At 40.2% G+C, this 17,383-nt stretch overlaps 1 protein-coding gene across 5 annotated transcripts in view; it reads right to left on the reverse strand.

Annotated features, from left to right (window-relative positions):
* Positions 1 to 17,383, reverse strand: part of kdm6a (lysine (K)-specific demethylase 6A) — a 444,294-nt gene that overhangs the window by 46,376 nt on the left and 380,535 nt on the right. For all 5 annotated transcript variants that reach the window (XM_072513832.1, XM_072513833.1, XM_072513835.1 and 2 more), the window contains 5 exons: positions 12,092 to 12,221; positions 11,664 to 11,769; positions 8,894 to 9,099; positions 7,212 to 7,279; positions 7,045 to 7,119 (listed from right to left, as the gene is read on the reverse strand). In XM_072513832.1, the coding sequence (XP_072369933.1) occupies positions 7,045 to 7,119; positions 7,212 to 7,279; positions 8,894 to 9,099; positions 11,664 to 11,769; positions 12,092 to 12,221 (585 nt within the window). The remainder of the gene's footprint in view (positions 1 to 7,044; positions 7,120 to 7,211; positions 7,280 to 8,893; positions 9,100 to 11,663; positions 11,770 to 12,091; positions 12,222 to 17,383) is intronic.

Below are 17,383 nucleotides of genomic sequence, written 5' to 3' on the forward strand. Positions count from 1 at the left end.
GGGAAAATCTTATGAGGAAAGGCTGATGGACTTGAGGTTGTTTTCGTTGGAGAGAAGAAGGTTAGGAGGAGACTTAATAGAGGCATACAAAATGATCAGGGGGTTGGATAGGGTGGACAGTGAGAGCCTTCTCCCGCGGATGGATATGGCTGGCACGAGGGGACATAGCTTTAAACTGAGGGGTAATAGATATAGGACAGAGGTCAGAGGTAGGTTCTTTACGCAAAGAGTAGTGAGGCCGTGGAATGCCCTACCTGCTACAGTCGTGAACTCGCCAACATTGAGGGCATTTAAAAGTTTATTGGATAAACATATGGATGATAATGGCATAGTGTAGGTTAGATGGCTTTTGTTTTGGTGCAACATCGTGGGCCGAAGGGCCTGTACTGCGCTGTATTGTTCTATGTTCTATATAAAGAGTGAGAGGGTAGCCAGGGAAAGGGTTGGCCCACTCAAAGACAGAGGAAGAAATCTACATGTGGAGCCAGAGGAAATGGGCGCGGTACTAAATGAGTATTTTGCATCAGTATTCACCGAAGAGAAGGACTTGGTAGATGAGGTGTCTAGGGAAGGGTGTGTACATATTCTGGGTCATGTAGATATCAAAAAGGAGGTGTTGGGCATCTACAAAAGCATTCGGGTAGATGCGTTCCCAAGGTCTGATGGGATCTACCCCAGAATACTGTTGGAGAAAATTGCTGGGGCCTTGACAGAAACCTTTGTGTCCTCATTCACTTCAGGTGAGGTCCCAGTGGACTGGAGAATAGCCAATGTTGTTCCTTTGTTTAAGAAGGGTAGCAGGGATGATCCAAGAAATTATAGGCCCGTGAGCCTTACGTCAGTGGTATTAAAAGTATTGGAAAACATTCTTAGGGACAGGATTTACTCACATTTGGAAACAAATGGGACTTATTAGTGATAAGCAGCATGGTTTTGTGAAGGGGAGGTCATGACTCACTAACTTGATCAAGTTTTTTGAGGAAGAGACAAAGATAATTGATGAAGGAAAGGCAGTGGATGTTGTCAACATGGACTTCAGTAAAGCCTTTGACAAGGTCCCTCATGGCATACTGGTACAAAAGGTGAATTCACACAGGATCAGAGGTGAGCTGGAAAGATGGATCGAGAACTGGCTTGGTCATAGAAGACAGAGGGTAGCGGTGGAAGGGTACTTTTCTGAATGGAAAGCTGTGACTAGAGGTGTTCTGCAGAGGTCAGTGCTCGGACCTTTGTTGTTCATAAATATATATATATATATATAAATGATTTGGAAGAAAATGTAGCTGGTCTGATGAGTAAGATTGCGGACGACACAAAGATTGGCGGTGATGCGGATAGTAAAGACGATTATCAGAGGATACAGATCGGTTGGAAACTTGGGTGAGAAATGGGCAAATGAGAGGTATTGCATTTTGGCAGGTCTAACACAGGTGGGAATTATACAGTAAATGGCAGAACCCTGAGGAATATTGGCAGGCAGAGAGATATGAGCATACAGGTCCACAGATCACTGAACGTGGCAACGCATGTGGATAAGACAGTCAAGAAGGCAAACGGCAGGCTTGCCTTGTTTGGTTGGGGCACGGAGTATAAAAATTGGCAAGACATGCTGCAGCTGTACAGAACCTTAGTTAGGTCACATTTGGAATATTAAATACAATTCTGGTTGTCACACTACCAGAAGGATGTGGATGCTTTGAAGAGAGTACAGAAGAGGTTTATCAGGATGTTGCCTGGTATGCAGGGTATTAGCTATGAAGAAGTTGGATGACCTGGATTGTTTTCACTGGAACAACAGAGATTGAGGGGCAACCTAATAGAAGGTTTACAAAATTATGAGTGGCGTGGACATAGTGGATAGTCAGATGCTTTTTGCCAGGGTGTTAAAAGTCAATTATTCGGGGACATAGCTTTAAGATGCGAGGGGCAAAGTTTAGAGGAGATGTGCGAGGCAGGTTTTAAAAAATCTTTTACACAGAGGGTGGTGGGTGCCTGGAACACGCTGTTGGCGTTTAAGAGGCATCTTGACGAATACATGAATAGGATGGAAATAGATGGATACAGACCCAGGAAATGCAGAAGATTTTAGTTTAGCGCAGGCTTGGAGGGCCGAAGGGCCTGTCCTGTATTGTACTGTTCTTTGTTCGTCAGAGTGGTTCATTTCCAAATATTTCTGACAAGCAGCATATGATGTGGCCAAATTAGAAGTCTTGTGCAGAAAAGTAATGCATCACTGCACTAAAAAAGTCTGAAGTACAAAAGCTCAAAACAAAAAGGGTTGGGTATCGGAAATGCAGAGAAGGAAAAGATCTATCTTTTAGATACATGGGATTTACCTTCTTGTCACAATGTTAGATCAATGCAGTGACATCGAAGCCCAAAATGCTCAGATAACATTTAGTACAGATTTTTCATTTTCTGATAAAAGCTACTTTGGTAATGACTTTGGAAAACAATTACTGCACCTGTTATTTATTCATTTACTGAAAGAATGGGCGTCATAACACTTACATTTTTCACTTTGTACAGAATGGGGAAATAGAATAAAAACAAAATTATTTTAATTTTATGCACTATCAAGCGACACAGTACTTAATTATCTGCAAAATCACAAGGTTTCACTAATAATTTAACCAAGGGAAAAAGCATAGAAAACAGAACTTCTGGTTAAAGGAAGAGTGCAAGAAGGCGTACCAGCAGCAACACCAGGCACACCTGAAAATGAGATGTGAATCTGGTGAAGCTACAACACAGAATGACTGTGTGTCAAAATGTATAAGCAGCATAGAGAGCCAAGCAATCCCCTAACCAACACATCAGATCTAATGCTTGCAGTCCTGACACAGCAAGGCGTAAATAGTAGAAGACAATTCAACAACGAATCGGAGAGGAGGTTCCACAAATATCCTTATCCTCAAGGATGGGGAAGTCTAGCATGTCAGCGCAAAAGGCTGAAGCATTTGCAACCTTCAGCCAGACGTACGGAGTGCCAGTCATCAAACAATTAAATTTGCTCTACAAGACACCAAGAAATGGTTGAAGACACTGGGTACTGGAAAGATTTTGGGCTGCGAACATTCTGACAATAGTACTGAAGACTTGTGCTCCAGAACTAGCTGTGCCCCAGCCAAGATACAACACTAACAACCAACTGGCAATATGGCGGCATGGTAGCACAGTGGTTAGCACTGTAGTTTCATAGCGCCAGGGTCACATTCCCGACTTGGGTCACTGTCTGAAGAGTCTGCACATTCTCCGTGTGTCTGCGTGGGTTTCCTCTGGGTGCTCCGGTTTCCTCCCACAAGTCCCGAAAGACATGCTTGTTAGGTGAATTTGACGTTCTGAATTCTCCCTCGGTGTACCCAAACAGGCGCCGGAGTGTGGTGACTCGGGGCTCTTCACAGTAACTTCAATGCAGTGTTAATGTAACCCTACCTGTGACAATAAAGATTATGTGGAAATTGCCCAGGTGTGTCCTGCACACAAAAAGCAGGATAGCTCTAACCCAGCCAATTAACGCTCCATCAGTCTACTCCCAATCTTCAGCAAAAGTAATGGAAGGTGTCGGCGACAGTGCTATCAAGTACCTCTATCGAGTCAGCAATAACCAGCTCACTGACGTTCAGTTTAGGCTCCACCAGGGCCACTGACTCCTGAGCTCGTTATAGCTTAGTTCAAACATGGACAAAACACTGAACTCAAGAGAGAAGGCTATCAAGAGTGACATCAAGAGTGTTAACAAAGGAGTCAGAGCAAAACTGGAGTCAATGGGAATTGGGGAAAGCCTCTCCACCAGGGAGTCATGCCTAACAAAGGAAGGTGGTTATGTTTGCAGGAGGTCAATCATCTCAGTTCCAGGACATCACTACAGCAGTTCCTTGGTGTAGTGGCCTAGGCCTAACCAACCTCAGCTGCTATATCAAAGACCTTCCCTCCATCATAAGGTCAGAAGTGGGAGTTTTTGCTGATGACCCCTCAGATACTGAAACAGTCCGTGTCCGTAAGCATTAAGATGTGGACAATATTCAGGCTTGGGCAGGTAAGTAGCAAGTAACATTTGCACCAATCAAGTGTCAAGAAATGATCATCACCAACAAGAGAGAATCTGACATTTAATGGCATTACCATCACAAAATTCCCCTTCTGTCAGCATCCTCGGGTTACCATTAACCAGAAACTAAACAAGACCGGCCATATAAATACTGTGGCTACAAGAGGTCAGGTTCTGGGAATTCTGTGGTGAGTAACTCACCTCCTGGCCACCATCCACAAGGCCCAAGTTGGAATACTTTCCACTTGCCTGGATGAGTGCAGCTCCAAAAAACACTTGAGAAGCTTGACACCATCCAGGACAAAGCAGCCTGCTTTATTGGCACCCCATCCACCACCTTTGACATTAATTTCCTCCACCACCTTTGCCAGTGGCAGTAGTGTGTACCATTTGCAAGAACAAAGAAATGTACAGCACAGGAACAGGCCCTTCGGCCCTCCAAGCCCGTGCCGACCATGCTGCCCGACTAAACTACAATCTTCTACACTTCCTGGGTCCGTATCCTTCTATTCCCATCCTATTCATATATTTGTCAAGATGCCCCTTAAATGTCCCTATCGTCCCTGCTTCCACTACCTCCTCCGGTAGCGAGTTCCAGGCACCCACTACCCTCTGCGTAAAAAACTTGCCTCGTACATCTACTCTAAACCTTGCCCCTCTCACCTTAAACCTATGCCCCCTAGTAATTGACCCCTCTACCCTGGGGAAAAGCCTCTGACTATCCACTCTGTCTATGCCCCTCATAATTTTGTAGACCTCTATCAGGTCTCCCCTCAACCTCCTTCGTTCCAGTGAGAACAAGCCGAGTTTATTCAACCGCTCCTCATAGCTTATGCCCTCCATACCAGGCAACATTCTGGTAAATCTCTTCTGCACCCTCTCTAAAGCCTCCACATCCTTCTGGTAGTGTGGCGACCAGAATTGAACACTATACTCCAAGTGTGGCCTAACTAAGGTTCTATACAGCTGCAACATGACTTGCCAATTCTTATACTCAATGCCCCGGCCAATGAAGGCAAGCATGCCGTATGCCTTCTTGACTACCTTCTCCACCTGTGTTGCCCCTTTCAATGACCTGGGGACCTGTACTCCTAGATCTCTTTGACTTTCAATACTCTTGAGGGTTCTACCATTCACTGTATATTCCCTACCTGCATTAGACGTTCCAAAATGCATTACCTCACATTTGTCCGGATTAAACTCCATCTGCCATCTCTCCGCCCAAGTCTCCAGACAATCTAAATCCTGCTGTATCCTCCGACAGTCCTCATCGCTATCCGCAATTCCACCAACCTTTGTGTCGTCTGCAAACTTACTAATCAGACCAGTTACATTTTCCTCCAAATCATTTATATATACTACAAAGAGCAAAGGTCCCAGCACTGATCCTTGTGGAACACCACTGGTCACAGCCCTCCAATTAGAAAAGCATCCCTCCATTGCTACTCTCTGCCTTCTATGGCCTAGCCAGTTCTGTATCCACCTTGCCAGCTCACCCCTGATCCCGTGTGACTTCACCTTTTGTACTAGTCTACCATGCAAGATGAGCTGCAGGAATTAACCAAGGCTCCTCAGACAGCACCATCCAAACCGGTGACCTCTACCACCTTGAAGGAAAAGGGAAGCAAATGCATGGAAACACCACCGCTTACAAGCTCCCTTTCAAGCTACACGCATCTCAACTTGGAACTATATCGTCATTTTTCACCATCTCCGGGTCAAAATCCGGAAATCCCGTCCTTCAGCATTGTAGGTGTTCTTACACCAGATGAAGTGCAGTGTTTCAAGGACGCAGCTTACCAGCACCTTCTCAAAGGCAATTTGGGATGAGCAACAAATGCTGGCCTTTCCAGTGACTTTCACATCCCAGGAAAGAATACAAAATCCTCTACCAAGGACAAGGGCAACAGACACATGGGAATACCACTGCTTCCAGTTCTCTTCTACAGGTGGCACAGTGGTTAGCACTGCTGCCTACCGTGCCAGGGACGCAGGTTCAATTCCAGACTTGGGTGAGTGTGTGGAGTTTGCACTTTCTCCCCGTGTCGGTGTGGGTTTCCTCTGGGTGCTCCGGTTTTCTGGCAGTCCAAAAATGTGCGGCTTAGGTGGATTAGCCATGCTAAATTGCCCCTTAGCGTCCAAAGGTTTAGGTTGGGTTACGGGGATAGGGCGGGGGAGCGGACCTAGATAGGGTGTTCTTTCAGATGGTTGATGCAGACCCGATGGGCTGAATGGCCACCTTCTGAACTGTAGGAATTCTATGGTTTATCCAGCGCACCACCCTGACTTAGACATATGCCACCGTTCTCTTATTGCTGCTGAGCAAAATTTTGGAACTTCCACTCTAACATCACTGAGTACCTTCACCATCGGGACTGTAGTGGCTCATGAAGCAGTGCGTCACTATCTTCTCGAGTGCAAGTAGGAATGGGTAATTAGTGGTAGGTTAGCCACCGGAGCCCACACCCCATGAAGAAATTCTTAAAAAAATTAGCTGCCACTCACTAAAATTTGATCACAATAACTTTGATCCGACAAAGACTTTATCTAATTCACACTGCCACTCAAGATTGAATTGAAAAATGTTGTGCAATTTTGACTGTTGATGAACTAGTTTAGAAGGCAGATGGTTAAAGCAAGCTGAATTTGTACTATTGTGTCTAAAGCAGAAGATTTGAATGATATTCTCCTCCAATGAAAGACATTCTTCTTTCGGCAGTTTACTCAAATAGGTTCCCTTTCAAATATGTTGTCCTGACCTTTCATTGCCACTTAAATTATTCACTGATAAAATAGGCTTTGGAATACTTCACAAGCAAAGATACATTCACACTAGTGGTCCTTTTGTGATAATTTGTAGTCTGTCCACATATTATGCTTTACATTATCGTAATTACAAACGCTATTGACATCATAAAGCATCAAATGTCAGTCTGCAATGATCTCACACAAAGTTTGAACATCTCACTCAAACAATAAACGCAAAGACTTACTTTTTCTCATCTGACAAATCAATGTTGGTCCCAAATTTGATGGTTTTAAATGGACCTCTCCTTTTTTTGCTACCGCTGTTTTAAAAAAAAAAAGTGATAATTGTATATGTTTCCAAAAACATTTATCATTTGTTAAACATTAGTTATCCTTGAGTGGCAAAACTTACTTATCAGAGGATGTGGATTCACTATCTGATTGGTCTTTGTGATGACTACTCTTTTTCTCATTTTCCTCCTGTAAGTAAAGAAGCTTATTTCAAATCAACAAATTAAAATATATATATTATACTGAATTGCCTTTTAGCCTTTGCTGTATTCTACATGTCCTGATAATTACTATTTGAGCAGCTCCTCCAGAATTGTGTGAATACATTTTCCAGTGAATACTATTGAACTGATCAACACTAATAATAAATATTTCTGGCACTATATTCAGTTTCACTGTACCTGTATTTTTATGTTTTATTGCACTTGTGCTTGCTATGTAACTGTAGTCATTTTATCGAGGTGTGGTCAGCAAACCTACTCCACTTGGATCACGGCTGCTCTGGTTGCGTCACATATCTACCTGCCTCTCATAATCTTTGCTCCCCATTTAAAAGGTGAAAGTCATAAACCACCAAATGAACATTTCCTTAAATTAAATCCTTAAACATGCTTCAAATTCCAAGGGAACAGTAGAGTTCATTAAAAAAAACGCATCAATGCCATGAACTACTTCTAAATACTATACTGAAGAATTACCTATACCGAAAACCTCTCAGAATAAAGTTTTAAAGACAAAAATCTGTAATTAGTGTCACATTCGGTTTTAAATGCAGATAGGTTCCTGCATTGCTTCCAATACTAACCATAACATCTGCCTGTTTCTCAAATAAGCAAAACTGTTTTTTTAATAACCAGCTTTGAAAATTCCCTTAGAATTAGTTTGAGTGAATTCGTAAAGTGTGTGAGAGAGAGACACACAGAGAGTAGGAACACATTGACAAATCTAGAAAGATTCAAATAGACATGTTAGTAATTAGAGGATGACAAAGTAATGATAACCCTGCTAATAGATGAAGGAGCCAAGCTTACCATGGAGATAGAAGTAAAGGAGAAAATACCAAACGATCTTTTATATATTTCTAATCAAATGCTTGTAAAATACATTACGGGTGATTTTGCGCCGGTGTCCGCAGTCAGTGAAAACGGCAACGGGGGCACAAAATCTCGCAAGAATCAGAAAACGAGATTCTCATCATCAAAATCACATTTCCTGATTTTCCACACCCCGTGCCAATGTAACAAAGTTTCATGCCCACAAAGGGCGAGAACCTCATTTTCATACATTAATTAGCGAGCTCCCACCTGGCACATGACCCCCACCCCCCCTCACTGAATATTCAAACCTCGCCGACGTGAGGTCACATTGGCCAGGCTTACAACAGGTTTTGTGCTCCAGTTGCCTCCCCCATTCCAAAGATGTGCAGGTTGGTCATGATCACTGCGCGAGGTTACAATGATAGGGCATGGGAAGTGGGCCTAGGTAGAGTGCTCTTTGGCAGAATTGGTGCAGACCCTCTGGGCCATATAGCTTCCTTCCGCACTGTAAGGATTCTATGGATCCTATACCCCCTGGGAGAGAGGGACATGCCTCCTGTCAAAGGTTTGTCAATGCTGATGCTTGTGGTGAGGGTGGGAGGAAAAAAAGAGCCTCCGATGCTTATAGGGTCCCTCTCTCCAGCTGAGCAATTGAGAGCTACACACTGGGCTTCAGTCAGAGCCTGACACTGACAAAACATTGTAAAATTCCACCTTTATTACTATGCTTTGGGGTACATTTAATCTCAGATAGTAGAAGACTAACCCGCAATGATTCTTGGAATGATGAGGCCTGGTATTGTGCATATTTGGCAATTGTGGTGTGTGATCTACTACTCTCACAGCGCCAGATCTTCTTGGTTCCAGTGGAGTCCCAGTTTTCATCTGCTGGTTGCAATAGTTGTGTCCGCACTTCTACTAAGTGTTCATTATTTGCTTCTACCAAAGTCTTCGTGGAAAAAAGACCTAAATCTAGAATCGAAAGAAACTATTAAAATTGATGTGTGCATGAATAATCATCGAAAGTTCATCCAAAACTCAAAATTGAATATACACTTCCGGACAGCGGAAGCAAGTTGGAAGTGACAATGAACTGCACATTGACTTTTGCCAAGAATCAACAGGGAAACCCTACCTTCTTTAACCATTACATAACTGCTGACTTACAAAGTTATCACCAACTTTCAATATTTAATTTTTGAACATATTGAGATCAACTGGAAACTGCAGTGCAGGTTGCGTGATGGGCTCAGAACAGGAGGTGCAAACCTGATTGATGATGCCTGCTCCTCCCCCCTCCCCTAACACACTAATGTACCTATAGTGGAAGCTGAGCCATAGCTACAGCCACCGGCCATCCTCTGGGGTGGTTACTCCTCGTCAAGGCTAGGCAGCTGTGGCTTCTTACAAAATAAATACACATGCTCCTTTTCTTGTCTCTCACAATCTCCATCATCAGCTCCCAACTTGCCTGGTGGGACTGCTGATCGAGTGCAGGTGGGCCTCTCACGGACTCTCCAATGATGGAAGCCCATCTGCTATATCTGAATAGGCTGTGATCTTGGCTTTTAATTGGCTAAGGATTTGAAAATCCCGTCATGCGGACTAAGAATCTGGAACTAGTTCCAAAATTCAATTAGGTTCAGCATACACTAAGAGAAAGAGAATTCAAGGACAAAGATATTTTGTAAAAAGAAAAAAGCAATTTACGGCCTGATAAAATGAGAGTTTTCCAAATTAAATGGGGGAAAATTGCGAACAGAATTGATCAGCAACAGGAATGAAACAGATCAATGGAACTGGTAGAAATCAAGCATATTCTATATAGGGAAGGGAGTGTACTGATGGATAAATAGGGAGATTAGGTCAAATTTGAAATTCATTGGCACTTACACAAGAAATAATAAATTACAGAGAAATAGAAATACATGACAGGATACACAAAATTAAATAATATATTGTGAGCCAGCTACTGGTCAGTGATGCAAAATGATTTTTTTCTTATACCTGTATGCAGTGAATTGACACAAAAAGTACAAATTCAGGATGCACATTCGTTTTATATAACGGTGATTGACAATTCGCTACATTTTAAAAATAAACATCAATCCGTGAAACCAAGATGGTTATGGAGTAAAGTTGCCTCAAGTGGAAATTATTCTCAAAACTATTGATGTGATACAAAATTTTAAAAATGAATCAGGTTTTCCAATGTTTCTTCCCTCTGGAATTCATTTTTTGAACCAGCTACTTTGATTTTACTCCTTTGCCATCATGGTAAATGCTACCATTGTTTAACTTTGATCAGCTCCTGAATTATCAGGAATCATTTTATGAGCACAAGATTTATGCTGCTATCTAGGTGTATATTTGTAGAAATCGGTTCATGAAGAAAAGGTTCTCAACACCTAGATTAATTCCAAAATATTTCTCTGGCTTCTGCCCACCAAAAAAGCTTGCTAACGTCTTTCCAGCGCTACTTATTGAAAGATAGCCCATTAACAGGTTAGAATTCTAGATTTCACCTTCGTTACTTTCTGCTGCTTGGATTATGTTGCAAGATAGAGTAGGATCCCAGTAGAAAAATAATCCCCATTTCTGATGGGAGAAAAAAATCTTAGCTACAAAGCACATTGCATTGAGCATGGAATTGGAGCAGCACCAGTGAAAACTTTATTGCTTTCTTACTCTTTTAAAAAAAAATTTATAAAATAAATTTAGAGTACCTAATTCGTTTTTCTAATTAAGGGGCAATTTAGCATGGCCAATCCACCTACCGTGCACATCTTTTGGGTTGCGGGGGCGAAACCCACGCAAACATGGGGAGAATGTACAAACTCCACATGGACAGTGACCCCGAGCCAGGATCGAACCTGGGACCTCGGCGCCGTGAGGCAGCAATGCTAACCACTGTGCTACCATGCTGCCCTCTTACTCAATCACACCCTCAGTGCATACCTTTTCATTTGGTAAAATTATTTTGTTCAGACAATAATTTTTGGAAGTACCAACACAAATTTGCTAAATATGTTAAAGTGAAAGAATTGTGGCCAAGTTTAGAGCATCATGCCATTCATCTTGATGGCTGGCAGGACTGTGAAGATATTTACATTTATGGATAGGGGACATATTTCTCAGTCACATAGCTATTGTAACAATTTTTGACAAAATGAAACTATTTGCAGAAAACTAATTTAAAGTTTTTTGTGAAGTGATGTATGTAGCACGAGCATATTGATACCATAAACTTTTTCTCTTAGAGAAGAGGAACACTTTAGCATACAGAGATGATGAGATAAAAGAGATGGAATGATTCTAAATTACTTTCCAGCAAAAATAGCCTACTTTTGTTCCTATGTGCCAAAATATTTTTGTCTTGCTTTAGATTTCAATTTGTTAGTGAAACTTAAAGTGAACTAAAGAATTTTCCCAGATGGTAACTAATATCTGCAAAACCAACCTGAAGTGAGGAATAAGAGTTTTATGAAAAAGGAATTTTAATACTGCGGTATTTGCAATCAGACTACAGTACCTACCTAGTTTGAGAGCCCCAGCAAGGCCACGGATTACAGTAACAGGGTTGTTGGGGTTTGTACAGAACTGATGAAGTGGAGGAAAGAAAGCATCACGCTTGTTCTCCAACTGCACAAAAAAAAGTTTTACAATAGGTTTTTAAATAAAAATTAAGCTTCACAATATAAGAAATCCAAAGAGTTATATTTGACAACTTTTTTGAATACCTTGAATGATCAAAACAAAATCTGCAACCAGTGTTCAAAACTATATTTAAACAATCAAAACCTAGTAATTACATTAACTACTGATTTCACTGTACAGATCTTGATTCAACAGTAGTTTGAGTTGACAAACATCTAATGGTTTTGCTTTGATTTGTCACTTAGAAACAAACACAAAAATACAGAAAAGATCATATATTACTGGCCCCAAGTTAAGTCCTACTTACATAAATACTAGGTGTAGGAGGATTTAGCTTGTCCTTTGGCAGCGGTGGGTATGGTGGTGGTAGTGGTCGAGGAGGTGGACACTTATCAAGTAAAATGCTACTATTAGATAAACCATTTCTCCCCAGGTTTCTGAAAAAGAGGTATTAATTTTGTGATATTACATTTATTAGCTCCACTTGTATTTGGTGCGCACATTTAGCGGTAAAATGCAATGTTATGAAGACATTCTCCATGAGCTTTTACCCAAATGTTCTTGTATTGATTAAGCAAGTTCTGAAAAAAGTACAGAATAAAAGGCAATACAGTCAATAAAAGATTCAAATGCATATGATACTTAAATAATGCAGAAAATAAATCTGCACACAATTTAACAGAACAGTTTCTTTAAATAATTTCAAGAAGGGATATAGGTCACACTCAAGGACTATTCAAAGCCAACTTGAACATAAGTTAACCAGTAATTATTTGTCAAGGGCTTAAAATGTAAGCAAGATACAGGATTTGAGATGGCATGGTACTGCGATGATCTTGGGCCTCCTGGGTCAGGATAAACATCAGCCCACGCTGATGGGATAAATGTCCCTTCAGTTTGTTGGCTGCGAAGGTCCAATGTGACATGAAACAGTCTGCTTTCAAGTCCTGACAGTTGCAAAGCACAAATCGGTTTCTCATCCAGCACTGACTGACCAATCTCATTCAGTGAAACAAGAAATGGGGAAATCTCACACTGGTGCATGGTGGAAAATGGGCATGTTATTAGAGCAAGAGTTTTGAGCTTAACTTTCCAAGTTACTATGCTAAACCAAACTTGGAAATGCTCAATAATGATCAAGTGGATATGAAATGGAAAATCCCCATTGTCCAACACAAATATCCATTAACTTGATAAGCACACAAATTCAGATTTGTTTTTGCCCATTTTGGGGTAAATTCAAGTGGAAAAGTTAATAACCGATTATAATACTTCTAATACAGAAAATGTTGTTGAAAAGGTAATTTTTATGAAAGGGAATAGTGTTCATTGTTTTGTCAGTTTAAGGTAAAGATAAAGCCGCCATAGTCCCAGGTGACCATAGGCTGCTTTCCCCTTTGAGGGGGAGAGCTGACTGGTGGTGATTTAACCCGAGAAGCACCACACCTCACGGCAAGGGAAAAGGTTGAGATGGTGTGGCGGGCCTTCATGAATAACCTTATTTGTTAGTTTACAAACACATTCAATGTTGAAAAACTTATATTGAAATTCATTACGGTGTAATGTATGTGGCATTACTGTAATACACATAATCTGACTCTTCCCTGCCAAAACAAAAATATATTTGACACGCATATTTTGTGTAGTACAGACAGAGGATTCAAAGTTGTTGTAAAAAGTGAAACATATGTTACAGCCTCCCTACAACCAACACACATAGCCCCTAAAGCATTTGAGGTCAATTAAACCTTTTGAAACACATTACATTTAAAATAGAATTGTAGCATTTCTAACCCAGATCTACCAAAACAGACAAATGTATTATTAGTGATCATACAATAATTGAAAAGAAATCCAGATTAACCATTCCTCCATGGTGAAGTTGCGAGCAAGGACAGTGAATTGTTGTGCACTTTCAAATGACTGCTTTCAATTATGGAGTACAGAACATACTGCCCACCAGACCACTTGTCTAAGGCAGAGGTCAAAAATACATCTTTAACCTTAATGTTACATGTTGACCTCCTTCGTATAATCAGATCAACGTCTGAATTTTCTGCAGAAAAACATGTTACAACAGGATTATAGAAAGAGGGTTTCACATTTACAGATCAAACAGAAAGTCATTCACAGCCACAATTTCCATTGCTTGCTAATTTTAATAAAAGCTTATGACTATATAAGCAGTGACACAATACAGGTAGAATGCATATATAGACTATCCATCTGCATTTAGCATTGCTGTGAGAACTCGCCTCTCCAAAACAAGTTGAAAAAATAGCAAACAAAAACAAAACTATCTTTGATCATAAAGAACTTAATACAGAAGACAACACTGTATACAGTGAAAACAATGTCCACCCTATCTCGATCAATATGTGAGGCTGGAAGAGGGTAACATTTGTAATGATTAATAGTCATAGATGTTGACAGCATGGAAACAGGCCCATCGGCCCAGTTTCTGTCACTATGCTAGTCCCACTTGCCTGCATTTGGCCCATATCCCTCTATACCCACCCTGCCCTTGTTACTGTTTAACTGCTTTTTAAAAGACAAAATCGTATAGTCTACTATAAATTTCTCACCACAAAGGAATAATTCTAACTTGAAAAATATAATTGAGGTACTAATTATTGTCATTTATGAAATATGGAACTGCTACCTTCAAGACCTATGTTGAATTTATTTCCACAAAGCTTGCTAAAATGTTAGATTGTAGGCACCATTTTTTTCAAGTTACTGTTATTCTGCAAAAACATTTAAATGAGTTAAGTTGTAGTCACAGTAGTACACCACTGTAGCCAGATATAGATCAGTGCCTGGTATATCAGACAATCCCTACAGTGCAGAAAGAGGCCATTCAGCCCAACAGGTCTGCACCCACCCTCTGAAAGGGCTCCCCACCTAACCTTTGGGCATTAAGTAGCAATTTATCATGGCCAATCCATCTAACCTGCACATCTTTCGACTGCGGAGGGAAACCGGAGCACCCAGAGGAAATCCACACAGGCATAGGAAGAACGTGCAAACTCCATACAGTCACCCCAGGGCCGGAATTGAACCTGGGTTTCTGGTGCTGTGAGGCAGCAGTGCTAACCACTGTGCCACAATGCTGCCTCTGATTGCAGATTAGTTAATGGGTGTTTAATTTCGAAAGCTGCTAGAGGACAACAATTTTAACATGGAAATAAAACACTGTCAAATATGGATGCTTAAAGCAAATTCAACTATTTCAAACAGTCTGTCGAAGACATCAGCTAGTGCCATTGGATCCTATCTTAAAGCAAAAATGAACAAATGAATGGATTGACTAATATCAATGAAAAGCCATGAAATCAAAACGTATACTTTAAGTCTTATTTAAACAGACCAACTGACTTCAAGAATATTTCTCATAAGGAACCAAACCGGAATTTAATATATTGTTTTAATATAATTATTTGATTTGGGCTGAGTGCGTAACACCAGCTATAAAACCTTGTTAAAGATTTTTCTGAAGGCAGCTTCTTAAAAAAAAACATTTGATTAATGATAGTGATGACCACATTTTAAACAGAATATTACGGCAAGGAGCACAATAGCTTCTCAAGTTGTATTTTTGTTGCAATTTGCTATTTAAATCATTTGTTCAAAAACATTGTGAAAAGATGCACATTTATTTTTTTTTTTACAATTAATTCATACTGCACTCATCCGCCTCAAAATTATCCACCCAGCCAAGTTTTGTGCTTTAAATGGAAATATTTCTTTTTAAAAAAATGTAACTTTCAAACATGGAAACTACTGCACAAGAAAAAGAAATACATCGTTATGCAATTTATTCTTAACAAATCCACTCGTTGTTATTTTATCAGTTATTTCTACATGCAAGGTCTTGAGTAAATTGGAACCTTCTCATTTTGCTATTACATACAAATATTGGACAGGGCACTAACAAATAACCATCTCTTGTCTCAATTAAACTGGTTAAAGGATCATTAGCGGCTCGAGAAATATTAAAGAGTTATTGCAGTTGTATTGTGATGGCTCTTTATTTACAGTAGTCATTTCCACAAGTTATCTTTGAACAGAGGAGATTATAGTCTCTAATTCTATATGCCCGTTGTATATTTTGTATTTCTTCCATATAAATTATTCTCCAAAGCAAGGTTTTCAAAAAGGGGTTCCAGATTCAGGATGGGGATGGGGTGGGGAAGGAAGTTGGGTGGATGTTGAAGTAAACACATTTGCAGGAAAACTTAGCAAAATCTAAATATGGATTTTTTTTCCCCCCCAACTATTATTTTTCATCCAAATAGAGCACTCACCATCACACAAATCCTGGAGGCTGTTAGCTATAACATTGCTGAGGTTTCCAGTTGAAAGAATTTCTGCACGAACATAATCTAATAATTGTCTTAACATTTTTAACGTTATATACTGTTTCCAGCAGAAACAAATTTTTCATCTGTTAATCAATAAGGGTTTGACAACGTACGTAAACTGCAGTCTATTTAGATAGAAGGTTTTCAGATGCAGACCTGCAATAAAGAAATTTCTCGACCATGTGACAAAATTGTGAATTTTTTTCTCCTACTGTAGTAGAGAAAATATATGTTTAAAAAAGGTTCCCCAAAGTGCTGTTCTACTCATCTATATAACATGACATTAGATAAATCACACCTTAGACAAAACATTAGCATATACTCCAAATCCACAGGAGTTTCAGTGGTCACAATCTAGAAAAATAAATCACACTAAGGTTTCCTTAGCCACACGAGAATTAATATTTTCTGCAAGACTCCTAGCAATAAAGACATTGAGTACATCAAATGATGTACTCCATCAAGATTTAAACAAAGGGAGAATAGATGAAGCTGTTAAGAAAATAGAATATCAAACTAATGAAGAAGAGAAAAAGAACAGTGATACAAAAATAGGCAAGCTGGAGGAACCGGGGAAGAAAAGTACACGATAAAGACTCAAAATGCAACTGTGCGTGCTCAAATTAAATTATTTCATTTTGGTTAGGCTGGATAGGGGAAGAACACAGCAACCTCAAAATAAATATATTCGGCTCGGGGTTCCTGCACCTTTACTAAAATAACATTCCATGCCTTTCTATATTGATAAAGAAACTTTCACTGGGTCCATTGCAAAAAAGTAGAGCAAACAGGTCTAGAATATAAATATACAGTGTCATTTTACACTTTGTCTCTTCCACCAGGTGCTTGTTCCTGCTCTTCCTTACCTTGTTTATCATACTCAGACTTTGAAGAAAATGTCTGCTGAGTCCTTCGCCTTTGCAACATTTCATGGGCCAGTTAAGAGTTAACCACATTGCTGTGGGTCTGGAGTCACATGGAGGCCAGACTAGGTAAGGATGACAGTTTCCTTCCTTAATTGGTATTAGTGAACAAGATGGGTTTTTACAATAATCAGTGGCAAATTCATGATTATTAATTACACTAGTGTTTAATTCCAGATTTTACTAACCAAATTCAAATTCCACCAGCTGCTGTGGTGGGATTTGTATTCATGTCTGGATTACTAGTCGTGACATTACCACAACGACACCATCTCCCCCAGATGCATTTCTTCATGAGGCTGAATTGCGCTG

The sequence above is a fragment of the Scyliorhinus torazame genome, chromosome 8 (assembly GCF_047496885.1).
Source record: "Scyliorhinus torazame isolate Kashiwa2021f chromosome 8, sScyTor2.1, whole genome shotgun sequence".
NCBI lineage: Eukaryota > Metazoa > Chordata > Chondrichthyes > Carcharhiniformes > Scyliorhinidae > Scyliorhinus > Scyliorhinus torazame.